General features: G+C 44.1%; 1 protein-coding gene across 1 annotated transcript in view; it reads right to left on the minus strand.

Annotated features, from left to right (window-relative positions):
* Positions 1–12,669, minus strand: part of COL22A1 (collagen, type XXII, alpha 1) — a 283,964-nt gene that overhangs the window by 167,111 nt on the left and 104,184 nt on the right. The window contains 4 exon segments of the mRNA XM_006830721.1: positions 2,093–2,146; positions 7,903–7,956; positions 8,230–8,259; positions 8,626–8,670. Of these exon segments, the coding sequence (XP_006830784.1) occupies positions 2,093–2,146; positions 7,903–7,956; positions 8,230–8,259; positions 8,626–8,670 (183 nt within the window).

Raw genomic sequence — 12,669 nt, forward strand, 5'->3', positions numbered from 1 at the left:
GTTGGTATAAATAAAACTAATTATCCATGAACTGACCAGGGTTGAAGTTAGGTGTTGAGTATATGGGGGTTATTTTACTAGTTTTTCTGTTTTTGTACATATATATATATATATTTTTTTTTTTTTTCAGAGTTCCACATTTACCTCACAGTAGCAGACAATGTTTCTACAAAGGCCACAGTCCTACAGGAACTAATTCCCAGGAAAGTGCCCTACTTCATCTCCTTCACTGAATCAACTCAACGACATTCAACAACAACAACAACAACTATCCCACTGCTTCCTCTCTTCTGAGCACACAGGTGTCTGTCTTCAAAGACGTGCCTGACTCAGGGTCACTACTGTGGCCCTTCCTTCAGGTGCCATCTTGGTCATCTCCCTCACCTTCTTCTTGCTGTCAAGTCAATTGTGACTCATAGTGACCCTGTAAAGGGTTTCCAAAGAGCAGCTGGTAGGTTTGAACCACCAACCTTGTGGTTCTCAGTCCAGTGCTAATCTTACAGCACCACACCAAGAGCCCTTCTTAGATCAATATAAGTCCAGTTCTTACAATGTTTCTTGACTCCTAGATTGTAAAGTTAACGAGGGTATGGATCTTTGTTTTACTCACTGAATGGTCCCACTTGTATAGAACAGTCTCTGACACATGGTAGATGCTTAATACATATTTGTTGAATGGATGGACTTGTGGAAGGAAGAAGAAGGGAGATGGGGAACAGCAGGAATTGGTCAATCCAGGAACCATCCACTTGACTGAACTACAGAATCTCCCTCTAAAAGAGATCAAAATGCTGATAGGGGCAGTCCCCCCCACCAGGTTCCGGAGCCCACTCCCACCCAACTGGGAACAAAACATGAGAATCAGTAAACTGTCTACTTCCAGAACAGTCCATGACACCTTTTGAAGGCTGCACCTGTTGTGCAATTATCTGTGTCCTAGTAAAAGACGGCCCAAGTTCCAGAGTTAGAGTTCATGTGGTTGAGTTTGGGCACCATGCTGGGAACTGGGGACACAGGCTTGAGTCTGAGTCCCAGCCCACTGTCTTGTGGGGGCACCGAGGAAGGCACCTAACCCACATGTGCTCCTACATCCTCTCTTAAAACTCACTGTATTGCACCAGCAGCTGTACTTACTGGTGATTCAAAATCCATTTGGGGCTTACCATCTAGGTAAGAAGACAGGTGCCAAATCAAAGTTAATTCATTAAATAGGATTTCAGAAGATATTATGAGACTGTTGTAGGTGTCCATTGGGTTGGTTCTTACTGATAGTAGCTCTATGTATAACAGAATGAAACCCTGCCTAGTCCTGTGTCAACCTCACAACGGTTGTTATTTGAGCCCATTGTGGAAGCCACCATCAATTCATTTTGTTGAGGGTCTTTCTCTTTTTGCTGACCCTCTACTTTATCAAGCATGATGTCCTTCTCCAAAGATTGGAGCCTCCTGATAATATGTCCAAAATATGTGAGATGAAGTCTCGCTACCCTCATTTCTAAGAAGCAGACTTGTTATAATTCCTCCAACAAAGATTTGTTCATTCTTCTGGCAGTCCATGGTATATACAATATTCTTCATCAATAGCATATTAAATTGCATCAGTTGTTTTTTAAGTCTTCCTTATTCATTGTCTAGCCTTTTCATATTATGATATTATAATACCCAATAAAAATATAAATGTTTAGAATCAAATACCTAATAGCATGGGAAAAGACCACAATCCTTTTTCTTCATTTTCTCTGGCTCTCAAGACTTACTTCAAGCATCAGCTCCTTCAAGGAGCCTTGGCTGATGCCCAGGCATGGCCAATTGCCCCATCTATGTGTTCCCTCAGCACTGAGCTTCCCTCTGCCCAGACAGGGATGTAAGTATCCGGATTTATGACTCAAGGCAGACAGCTGACTCATTTTTGTTTCCCTAGCTCCCAGCTCAAGACCCAGCACACAACAAGCCATCAATCTGTCTGATTAACTGCATCTAATGCTTCATCCGGATTCCAATATTCATCCCAAGTTCCTCTGTTTGAGGTCTAACATGGCAGCCAGGGGTGGATGTAAGTTAGGGCTTTAGGAAGAGAAGACTGTATACTTACTCGAAGACCTTGCAAACCAGGGCTTCCATCCTTGCCTTCTGGGCCTGTTAGACCCTTTAGAATGGGAAGAAAGAAAAGAGAGAGAGAGCTAGTGATACATGCAGGTTTCAACAGCTCAGTTACCTTCTGTCCATTTACTCTCATTGTGTAGAGAAATACTGTCATGTGTAGTTTCAATGGAGAAACTGAAGGTCAGGAGAGAAGTAGCTTCTTACACTTCCAGATGTCTACAAACCTGTAAACCATGTACAGTGAGCTCACCTAATTCAAGTCCTGGTGGGATAATGCACTGGATGGACCACAAGGTCAATTCAAACCACAAGGTTGGTGGTTCAAATTCACCAGCCACTCCTCGGAAACCCTATACAGGGTCACTATGAATTGAAACCAACTCGATGGCACTTAACAACAACAACCAAGGCATAAGTAACATTATTCACACTTTACAGATGAGCACACTGGGATCAAATGGCTTGCATTTGTGGTTTGCATAAAGTACACACCAAACTATTGTCTGAAACCTAAGTGTCTTTAAACTCTAGGCTCATCTCCCTTACACCTGTAGCTTCTGGACTTAGAAAGAACTGGTGTGTGTTTACCGATGTTCGGTCAATAATATGAAAGTCTGGACAAAGGAATGAAATGGTGTAAGTTCAGTTTCACTGGACCTAGAGAAGAGACAGTTCTGAGGTCCATCTTGCTCCTCCACCCCACCAGGTGTCTGCTACATGACCTACGGCAAGTCACTTGGCAACCTGACATCGCTGGACCCCAGTTAGCTCATCTAGGAAGTGGAGTAACACTGCTACCTACTGAGTGGTCATGTGGACCACATGAAGAATGCATACAACAGCCCTGGCTGACAGCACCTAGACTTACACCGGATGCTGGCACCTAGACCAGGTATGGGATGTATGTGCACACCTGAAATCCTTGACTTCAGTCCTGAATCATTAGCTGTCGGCTGAATTGTCGCCCAAACTCCCTCTCTGCACTACTTCAATGTCCTCATTTATAATAAATTCAACGATTGCACTAATAGCTCGTATTGCCACCCTTCACAGCATTTTAAGTGAAGTGTATTTAGGAGATAAGGTGCCTGGAGGTACAACGGAACCACCATTGTACTGCTAACTAGAAGGTCTGCAGTTAGAATCCACCAAGTGCCCAGGAGGTGAAGAGATCAGGCTCCTGTACAATCTTGTTGCTGTTAAGTACTGTCAAGTCAGATCCAACTCAGAGAATCCTTGAATAAAGTTTTCCTGCTATAATTCTTTGCAAGAGCAGAAAGCCTCATCTTTCTCCAGTGGAATGGCTAGTGGACTTGAACTGCACAGTCCAGTGCTTATCCTATGGAGACTCAGCACTCCACCTTTAAAGACTGTTGGTGGTGGTTGGTGATTATGTGCCGCGGAGTCGGTTCTGACTCACAGAAACCCTGTACAGGGTTTCTGAGGTTATAAATCTTTACAGGAGCAGAAAGCCTCATCTTTCTCCTGCAGAATAACTGGTAATTTCAAACTGCTGATCTTGAGGTTTAACAGCCCGACTCGTAAGCACTACACTACCACAGCCTAGGAACTTCTATGGGACAGTTCTCTTCAGTCAGACACAATCGCTGTGAGTCGAAATCAGCTTGCGAGACTGGGTTTGGGTTTTTGTTTGCTTGGTTGCTCTAGAACAATAAGGCGCTCTGGCAATATGGTGGTTAAGTGTTTGTCTGCAGCAGCAGAAAGGTGAGGCCATCCACTTCTGTAAACCAGAAGCCAGTGGGACAGTTTTCCTCTGTCCTTCAGGGTCACAAGGTACCAGAATCAACTCGACAGCACCCAACACCACCAATATTGAGGACCTAGCTTTTTTTTCTTCATGCTGCTTCTCTTACCAGCAGCTGTGGGGTCCACTCTCTCATGGTGGCCTCATGTGCCTCACCCCATAGGGTTTTCACAGCTGTGGCCTTTCAGAAGCAGATCACCAGGCCTTTGTCTTAAGGAACCTCTGGGTAGGTTCCAATTGCCAACCTTTTGTTTAGTAACTGAGAGCAAAGCATTTGCATCCCCCAAACCAACAGCCAAATCCACTGATAGTGAGTCAATTGTAGGGTTTTCAAGGCTGTACATTTGTATGGGAGCAGACAATCTCATCTTGCATCGGAGGAATAACTGATGGGTGTGAACCGCTGACCTTGCAGTTAGCATTCCAGTGCTTATCCTCCCGCGGCACCCAATGACCATGTTCTCTTCAATGGTGTTGTTGTTAAGCAGCTGGATGGACCAAGTACAAGGAGTCTCCTGATGCTTCCAGAAAACTCACCCTGAAGACTGACATTCAGGTCAGGTCCCACTTTTAGGACCCTCTTGAGAACCTTTTGTGGGGCATCCTACTGTAAGCTTGTAGGTCATTCTGACACCTAGATTCAGATGGGGGTGAGATCCTGGATCTACCCTCAAAAACCTTCCATTCCTGGACCTCTCTGTCTCTTTGCAACCAAGTCTTTGGGTAGGCCCTTGGCTTCTTGGCTTCAAGACACTGCACCAGCAATGCCATGTGATGGACTGAATCCCATTCTACTAAGAGCCTCTTCAGAATCCTGGACATTTGTTGGACAGCACAATTGAGGTGTTTGTGAGTCTGGATGCATATAGGTTTCAGGGCCCACCCATGTCCAGCAGAGTGGGCCACAAAATAATACATACGAGGAATTTCCAGTAATCATCCACAGATGCCACGTTGACTTCCAATGATTCCTTTTGGGTTTTTGCATGTCACCTTCCCTAGGTTATGATCTGGGTCTATGTGTTACCCTCCCTGGTACTCCAGTCTTAATATCTAATATTTTGCTTGATGTAAAGTTGTTGTTGTTTTCTGTTGAGTCAATTCCATGGTAGTGTGTGGTTGTTGAGTCAGCAGTGTACACTGCCCTACAGGGTTTTCTAGGCAGTATTCTTCACTGGAGTAGACGGCCAGTTCTTTCTCTCTCAGAGCCTCTGCGTGGGTTTGAATCACTGACCTCTCGGTTAGCAGCTGAAGACTTGGTTAGCAGCTCCACGTGTAAAGAAGGACGAGGGCCCCTTGTGTAAAGTTTGTTGTTGTTTTTATTGTCTAGTGCAGTCGAGTTAGTTCCTGTGTGGCACTTCTGAGGAGCAGGTGTGAGTTTGAACTGCCAACTTTGCAAGTAGCAGTCCAATGCTTATCCTACAGTGCCACACCAGGACCCCTCTATAATCCATGCTGTTAAGTGCCATCGAGTCAGTTCTGACTCACAGCAAAACTGTGTAGGGTTTCTAAGGAGCAGCTAGTGGATGTGAACCACTGACTTTAGAGTTAGCAGTCCAGTGTTTATCCTACAGCCCCACACCAGGGCTCCTTATATAAAGTAGTTGTTGTTGTTAAGTGCCCTTGAGTCAGTTCCAGCTCATAGCAACCATGTACTGGATTTCTGAGGAGCAACTGGTAGGTTGTTGTTAAGTGCCATCCATTCCAACCCATAGCAACCCTGTATAGGGTTTCCAAGGAGCAGTTGGTGAGCTTGAACCGCCAACCTTGCAGTTGAAACGGTTTTGCAGTCTGGTGCATTAACCTACAGTGCCTAGGTGGCCACAAATGTTTAAAGCTCATTCTCTCCTTTCTCTCCCAGTCAGCATAAACTCTGCACAGGAGAGATGGTGGTGGTTGGTTATGTACTGTGGAGTAGGTTCTGACTCATAAGGACTCTGTATAGGGTTTCTGAGGCTGTAAGTCTTTACAGGAGCATAAAGTCTTCTCTTTCTCCCATGGAGCAGCTGGCTGATTCAAACTGCTGATCTTGTGGTCAGCAGCTCAGCACTTAACCAGTGTGCTACCAGAGCATGTGTAAAAGAAGTAACTGTCATATATTCTCTGCCCAGATTCCAGGAAGAGAGGTTAAGAACCTGTCTTGTGATTAAGCAGGACTGGACATCTTTTCCTTTCTATTCCTTAGAGGGATCCCAAAGTAAACAATTTCTCCTTCGCACACCTGAGTCCAAGATTCACTGCGCTGGACACTTGTGATGGAAGGAGCGTGGGCTTCATGGTCACAGGGATGTGGTTTCAAAGCCCAGTTCTGCTTCCTCAGAGCTGTGAGATTTTGTGCAGACTGCTCACCATCTTGACACCAACACCTCCATCCTTGCAGACTCAATACACAATCAAGATTGTGTTCACATTAATAACTATACAATTGCACACATGCTCAGTACTTGCCAGTTTGGATCTGAGAGAGACATGCATGTGTACACTGTTGTTGTTGTTGTTAAGTGCTACCAGTCAGCTCTGAGTCAGAGCAACCCTGTATAACATTTCAAAGAGTGGCTGGTGGGTTTGAGCCACCAACCTTGTGGTTAATAAGCTCAGTGCTTATCTTCCAGTACCACACCAGGATAGTGACAATTTAAGAACATACTGCATTCGTTGCATCATGGAACGTAGAGCTCTCCACAGTGAGATAGAGCCTGGGAGAGGTTATGCAACAAGACTAAGGTTACAAAAATGGAAAGTCATTTTTCTGATATGAGTATGTTGATATGAAAATTTTCTAATTACACTGAATTAGACATTGTGTAAGTTTCTTCTAGCGTCATCCTAGAGCAACCGTATACATGTGCCCTAATGAGGTTAGGGCCTGGATACATTAACGTGAAGCTGATTTACAGGTGATTAAAAAACAAAAGCTGTTGGGAACGTCAGCGGTGCGTTGCAGGCTGTGTTTGTATCGATCTTTGTTATTGATTATCCTTTGTCTCTAAGCTCACTCACAGCACAGAATGGTCCCAGTGTCCCCTTGAATGGTCTCTTCACAAACACTCATTTGCTGTTGTCTTTCAGTCATCTGACTCATATTCACTCATGTGACAGAGTAGAAGTGTCCCACAGGGTTTCCCACCTATAATATTTATGGGCACAAATCATCAGGCCTTTCTTCTGGGAAGCTGTTTGGTGGGCTCAAACTGCCAACATTTTGGCTAGCAGTTGAACACTTTGTTACCAAGTTCGTCTGACAGAAGATTGACTGGCTGTAACTCCAGCTCTATGCCTGCTATTTGCAGGTTCTGTGTCTAGAGATTCACCTGGCTGGGCTCAGTTTCCTCCTCTGTGAGCAAGTTGAGGTGATATAAACTTCTGAGGTCAAGCTGAGCTCAGCAGTGAACTTAATGATTTTTCTCTAGACCTAGAATTGTTCAGAGATGTGGACTGAAGTGTGCACCCCAAAAGATATAGTCAAGTCTAAATGTCTGTGCTTGTACATGTGGCCTGTCTGGAAATAGGATCTTTGAAGATGTAATTGGTTAAAATAACACAAGATCCCAGTGGAGTAGGTGAGTTCCAGTCAACCCCAGCTGAGTCTTTATAGAAGAGGAGACACAGAAGGGTGATACCATGTGAAACTGCATCTACACTCAATGAATGCCAACCCCTGCCCGGGGGTACCAAAAGCTGGGACCGACCCCGAAGTACATTTCCCTACAGTGCTCAGAGAGAGGACGGCCGTACTGACACGGTGAGTCTGCTCTCTTACCCTCTAGAAAACAGCTCTGTGGGAGAAAGATGAGGCAGTCTGCTTCCGTAAAGAATCATAGCCTTGGAAACTCGATGAGGTTATTCTACGCTGTTCTATCAGAAAGCTACAAGTCAGCAATATGGTGTTGTTCGTTGGCTTATTTTGGGCTACTATCCTCCATAACTGTGAGACAATACATTTATATCCTTATAAGTTGCCACTCTTTTGTGATATTTTGCTACATGAGTCCCAAGAAACCAGAACAGACTCTGGATGGGCAGGAATGACTCACCGGAGCTCCTGGTGGCCCAGGTGGGCCCTGGTGACCTCGAGGCCCTGGAGCTCCCTGGAACACAAGCCAAACACGAGTTAGTGGTGACTCTACTCTCCATATCACAGGGATCACCCCCACCATGGTACTGTCCCACTCAAAGCCGAGTTCCCAGGAGGGGTCTGGAGGCAGTTTGTGAGCATGTTCATTTGGCTGAATGTCAACTTGGCACATCCCTGAAAGGCCCAATCTGAGTTCAGCAGGCAGGTTCAGACGCAGGGTTGTAACCTTTCTATACCTGCTACCATCCAGAGACTAGTGGTGGAGAGGGTCCCATGATGCTCTTACCTGCTCGCCCTTCAGTCCTGCTTTCTGCATCTGACAGACAAACCAGACATCAGTGGAAACCAAAGGTTGACAATTTCTCCCCAATGTTTAACTTCCCAAGCTCCACCGCGGGTGTTCACACACCACACTATGACATAACAATATCCACTATGGGTGTTCACAAATCACACTATGACACAGCATTAACACACCACATTATAAAACAATGTCCATTTTGGGTGTTCACACACCACAAAATAACAATGTCCACTGCTGATTTTATCCCCTTGTTAGTGTTGAAAGCCTTTGATCTGGCTCACATTCTGCCCTAGTCTTACAAAAGCAGATTCTCCCAACATTCTTATTCCATCGGTGGAGGAGTCTGTGATTCCAACCATTAATGACCACAGGACTTACCACAGAGCCCGGTACACCAGGGGGTCCTGGAGGTCCCACGTCCCCCTGTATAGAAATGACGGATTCATTACCACTGCCCTGCTGTCCCCACAATGTAACATTGCTTGCAATCCCCACAATGTAATATCATTGATTCATGTCGCCGACTTGCAGTTACATAATGTAACTAATACTGCTCACCACACTAACTACCTGCGTTTCCCACCTCCATTTCTCCTTTCCTAGCCCTCCCTGTCTTCTGAGTTTTGGGCTACTGTTCACCTTAGAGACCTAGCTACTGTGCAGGTGACCACTGAGTCTTGGGGGTGAGTTCAGTTCTAGGCCTCAGTGTGACTAAGAGCCATAATCAGCGGTTGTTCCTCATCCATTCTTACAAGTCACATAAACACAGACTTGGTTTGTACCTTCTCCTTTGACACCAGGTTACCTGGGCTCCGTTGGCTGTAGCTAGGTGTGAGGCCTATATGCTTACTGGCAGAGGACCAACCATATCTAGGCACTGGACTAGACTATGTATTATTTAACTTAGCTATGTGTAGCTAAATCAAAAATTGCTTGAGTATCCGAATTATGCCTTTTCCTTTCATTAACAACAGATCGAGCACATGAGGTTTTTATTTTTCTTATTTTTTGATTTATTGTTGTAATTATTCTAGCACAAAAGTGAATTTTCAATAATAGCTACTAAATCACTCAATCACTACAAATGTTTTGATCATTTGCTTAGGTAATCCTATCCAACATGAGAGCAAATATTCTGAAATATCTTAATCATTAGTAAAACATTACGATTCTGCTATTCATCCATATAATGCTGTGTATAGCTGTTGTTGTTAGTGCCATTAAGTCAGTTTTGAGTCACAGTGATCCTCAGTACAAAAGAATGAAACACCGCCCGGTCCCGAACCACGCTCACAATCGTTGTTATGTTTGAGCAGATTGTTGAAGCTCCTGTGTGGATCCATCATGTTAAGTCTTCCTCTTTTTCACAGAGCTCTCCTTTACCAAACATGATGTCCTTCTCCAGGTACTGGTCCTTCCTGATGACATGATCAAGATAGGTGAGCTGACGTCTTGTCACTCCCATTTCTAAGGAACAATTTCCTTAAAGAGAGATTTGTTCATTCCCTGGCAAACCATGGTATATTTAATATTCTTCACCAACACTGTAATTCAAAAGCATTAATTCTTCTTCAGTCTTCCTTATTTGCTGCACAGCTTTTGCATGTATATGAGGCAATTGGAAACACTGTGGTATATATCATATAACTAGTGGATATTGGGAATTTTCCATCTTTCAAATCCTTGTTTTAAGGATTAACTCTTTTTTCCTGTTATGTTCTTTCCCAATATAGAGATAAGGAAGTTAAGGTACAGAGATGCTTACTTAGTAACTTGCTCAAGGTCTAAAATAGCAGGAACATGACTGAACCAAAAGTCTCTACTTGGATAATGTATACTACATGGATAGCACATTTTGGCAAAGACCAATTTTAACCATTTTGGTCACTACTACATTGGTCCCTTGTGAGCTGAATTTTGTCCAAGGTATAATCTTTATTAGAAACTTTATTTGGAAACATGATCATTACAGATGTACCCAAATGAAGATGAGGACATCTTGGAGTAAGGTGGGCCCTAGTCCAATGATTGGTGATCTTGTAAGAAGAGGAAACAATGAAACAGACACACACAGAGAAAGAAAGCCATGTGAAGACAGACGCAGAAATTGGAATGATGTAGCTATAAGTCAAGGGATGTCAAGGATTACTGGCAACCACTAGAATATAGAAAGAGGCTAGGACACCTCCTTCACCAAAAGCCTTCAGGGGGAGCATGATCCTGCTGGCACCTTGATTTCAAACTTCTATCTAGCTTCCAGAGGAGCCCTAGTGGTGTGGTGGGTTAAGTGAGGGGCTGCTAGATGAAAGCTTACCAGTTTGAATCCATCAGCCAATCTGCAGAAGAAAGATGAGACTGTCTACTTCTGGGAAGATTTACAGCCTCAGAAACTCTATGGGGCAGCTCCACTCTATTCTATAGGCTTGCTATGACTCAGAATTGATTCAATGGCTCTGAGTTTAGCTAGTTTCCAGACTGTGAATTTATGTTAACTTAAATCACTCAGCATGGTACTTTGTTCCAAGAGTGACTCTTCCCATACGGTGTTAGGGTTCATCGAAGTGACCAGTCGTATATAGCAGAAAATATGGTATGTCACTTCCAACACTAGGGAGGGAATGGCTGTGGCTTCCATTTGGGGCTGTCTCTCTTTCTCATCACTCCCTGGGGGGAAGCCTACTTCCCTGCATGAGCAGTAGTACTATGGAGAAACACCTGCAATGAGGAGATGAATTCTCTGGCCTACAACCCTGCAGATGAGCTTGGAAGTGGAATTTTCATGAATCTGTGGGTGACCACAGCCCTGAGCTAGAACCACCCAGCCCAGCTGGCCTCAGTTCCGGGCCCTCGAAACTGTGGGAGAGAATAAGTGATTGTTGTTATAAGATCCTAAATGTTGTTGTTAAGTGATGTCAAGTCGGTTTCAACACATAATGACCCTGTATGGCGTTTCCGAGGAGCAGTTTATGGGTTTGAACCACTGACCTTATGGTTCAGTCTAGTGCTGATTCCACAGCACCACACTAAGATGCCTGGTGTGGCACTGTAGCATCAGCACTCAACCACAAGGTCAGTTGGAACCACAAGGACAGTGGTTCAAACCTACCAGTGGCTCCTCAGAACCCCATACAGGTTTCATTATGAGTTCAAACAGACTTGACAACACTTAACAACAACAAAACAGATACTAAGGTTTCGGACCATTTGCTATACATCAATGGTTGATTAATATAATCATAGAGTACATCAGTAAAAGCTGATGGGCGTTGGGCAGTCAAGTCCCATCATAGTGCCCCCTGTGACAGAGTAGAACTGCCCCATGGGGTTATCTAGGCTGTCATCTTTATGGAGACAGACCACTCGAACTTTCTTTCATAAAGCAGCTGGGTGGGTTGGAATCGTCAATCTTTCCCTGACAGACAAGCCACCTAACCATTGTGACACCAGGAGTTTTTAACGTAGAAACTCCTAATACATTCAGAGCTGTGGTCAACATTGATGGGCAGGTAGATTAGTCGAGTCTTATATTTTAACTTTTAAACAAATTCACTGTGGGGTCTTCTGCAAGACATCCCACCTTTCAGGGTCTGTGTTCTTTTACCTGGAAATGAGAGTGCTCCAAGGGGTCTACTCTATGATTTCAATAACTTTCCCGAATTGTGTGACATGTAAGAGTTGTTTGGATGATGTTCTCTCAGAATAAACTGAGAGGCATCACATCGCTTGAGCTTTGAGGGTTTCATAACTATTCCAATGAATCCCTCCCCAAATAATACAATGACCCTTGACCCTGTCCTCAGTTTTCTTCATGATAAGCAGTAAAAATACACATCTGCTTCCCAAGCTGGAGGGTGAAAATACCACCTATAAATAAGATGAAAGTTTTAAATGTGTAGCAACCACCCCCCTACACACACATACAATGAGCAGTAGTTAGAAACAGAATCATGACTGGGACCCAACCTTCGAGAATCTCAGTGACTTGAAACAAACGGCTTATTTCAGAGTTTAGCATCCTCTATCAGAGAAGTTCAAGGCTGTGTTAAAATCTTAACACCAGCCTGTACAACCATCATGAGTCTCCAAGTTTAAGAGCTATTTAAGAAGGTAACAATGCAAGTCTCAACTCTAAAAGTAGTTGGAAGGAGAGAGAATAATTACTTCAGCTAGAACAGAAACAGTATGAGAACCTGGAAGATAAGAATGTCCTCCATCGGGGACCACTGAGACAGGTTCACATGGGCTAAATGGGACAGAGGTAAATGATGAACGGTCAACCTTGGAACAACAGGGCTCTGTGATACAGGGATCAAGCATAGTCTGAAGAGGGGAAATAATACTAAGATTGACTGTCTTATGTATATTGGTTTCCCTTTCCTACTATCATAAAATTGAAACTTGAGTTGGATAGAAAGGAATGTC

The sequence above is a fragment of the Chrysochloris asiatica genome, unplaced genomic scaffold, assembly GCF_000296735.1.
Source record: "Chrysochloris asiatica unplaced genomic scaffold, ChrAsi1.0 scaffold00001, whole genome shotgun sequence".
In the NCBI taxonomy this organism is placed as follows: Eukaryota; Metazoa; Chordata; class Mammalia; order Afrosoricida; family Chrysochloridae; genus Chrysochloris; species Chrysochloris asiatica.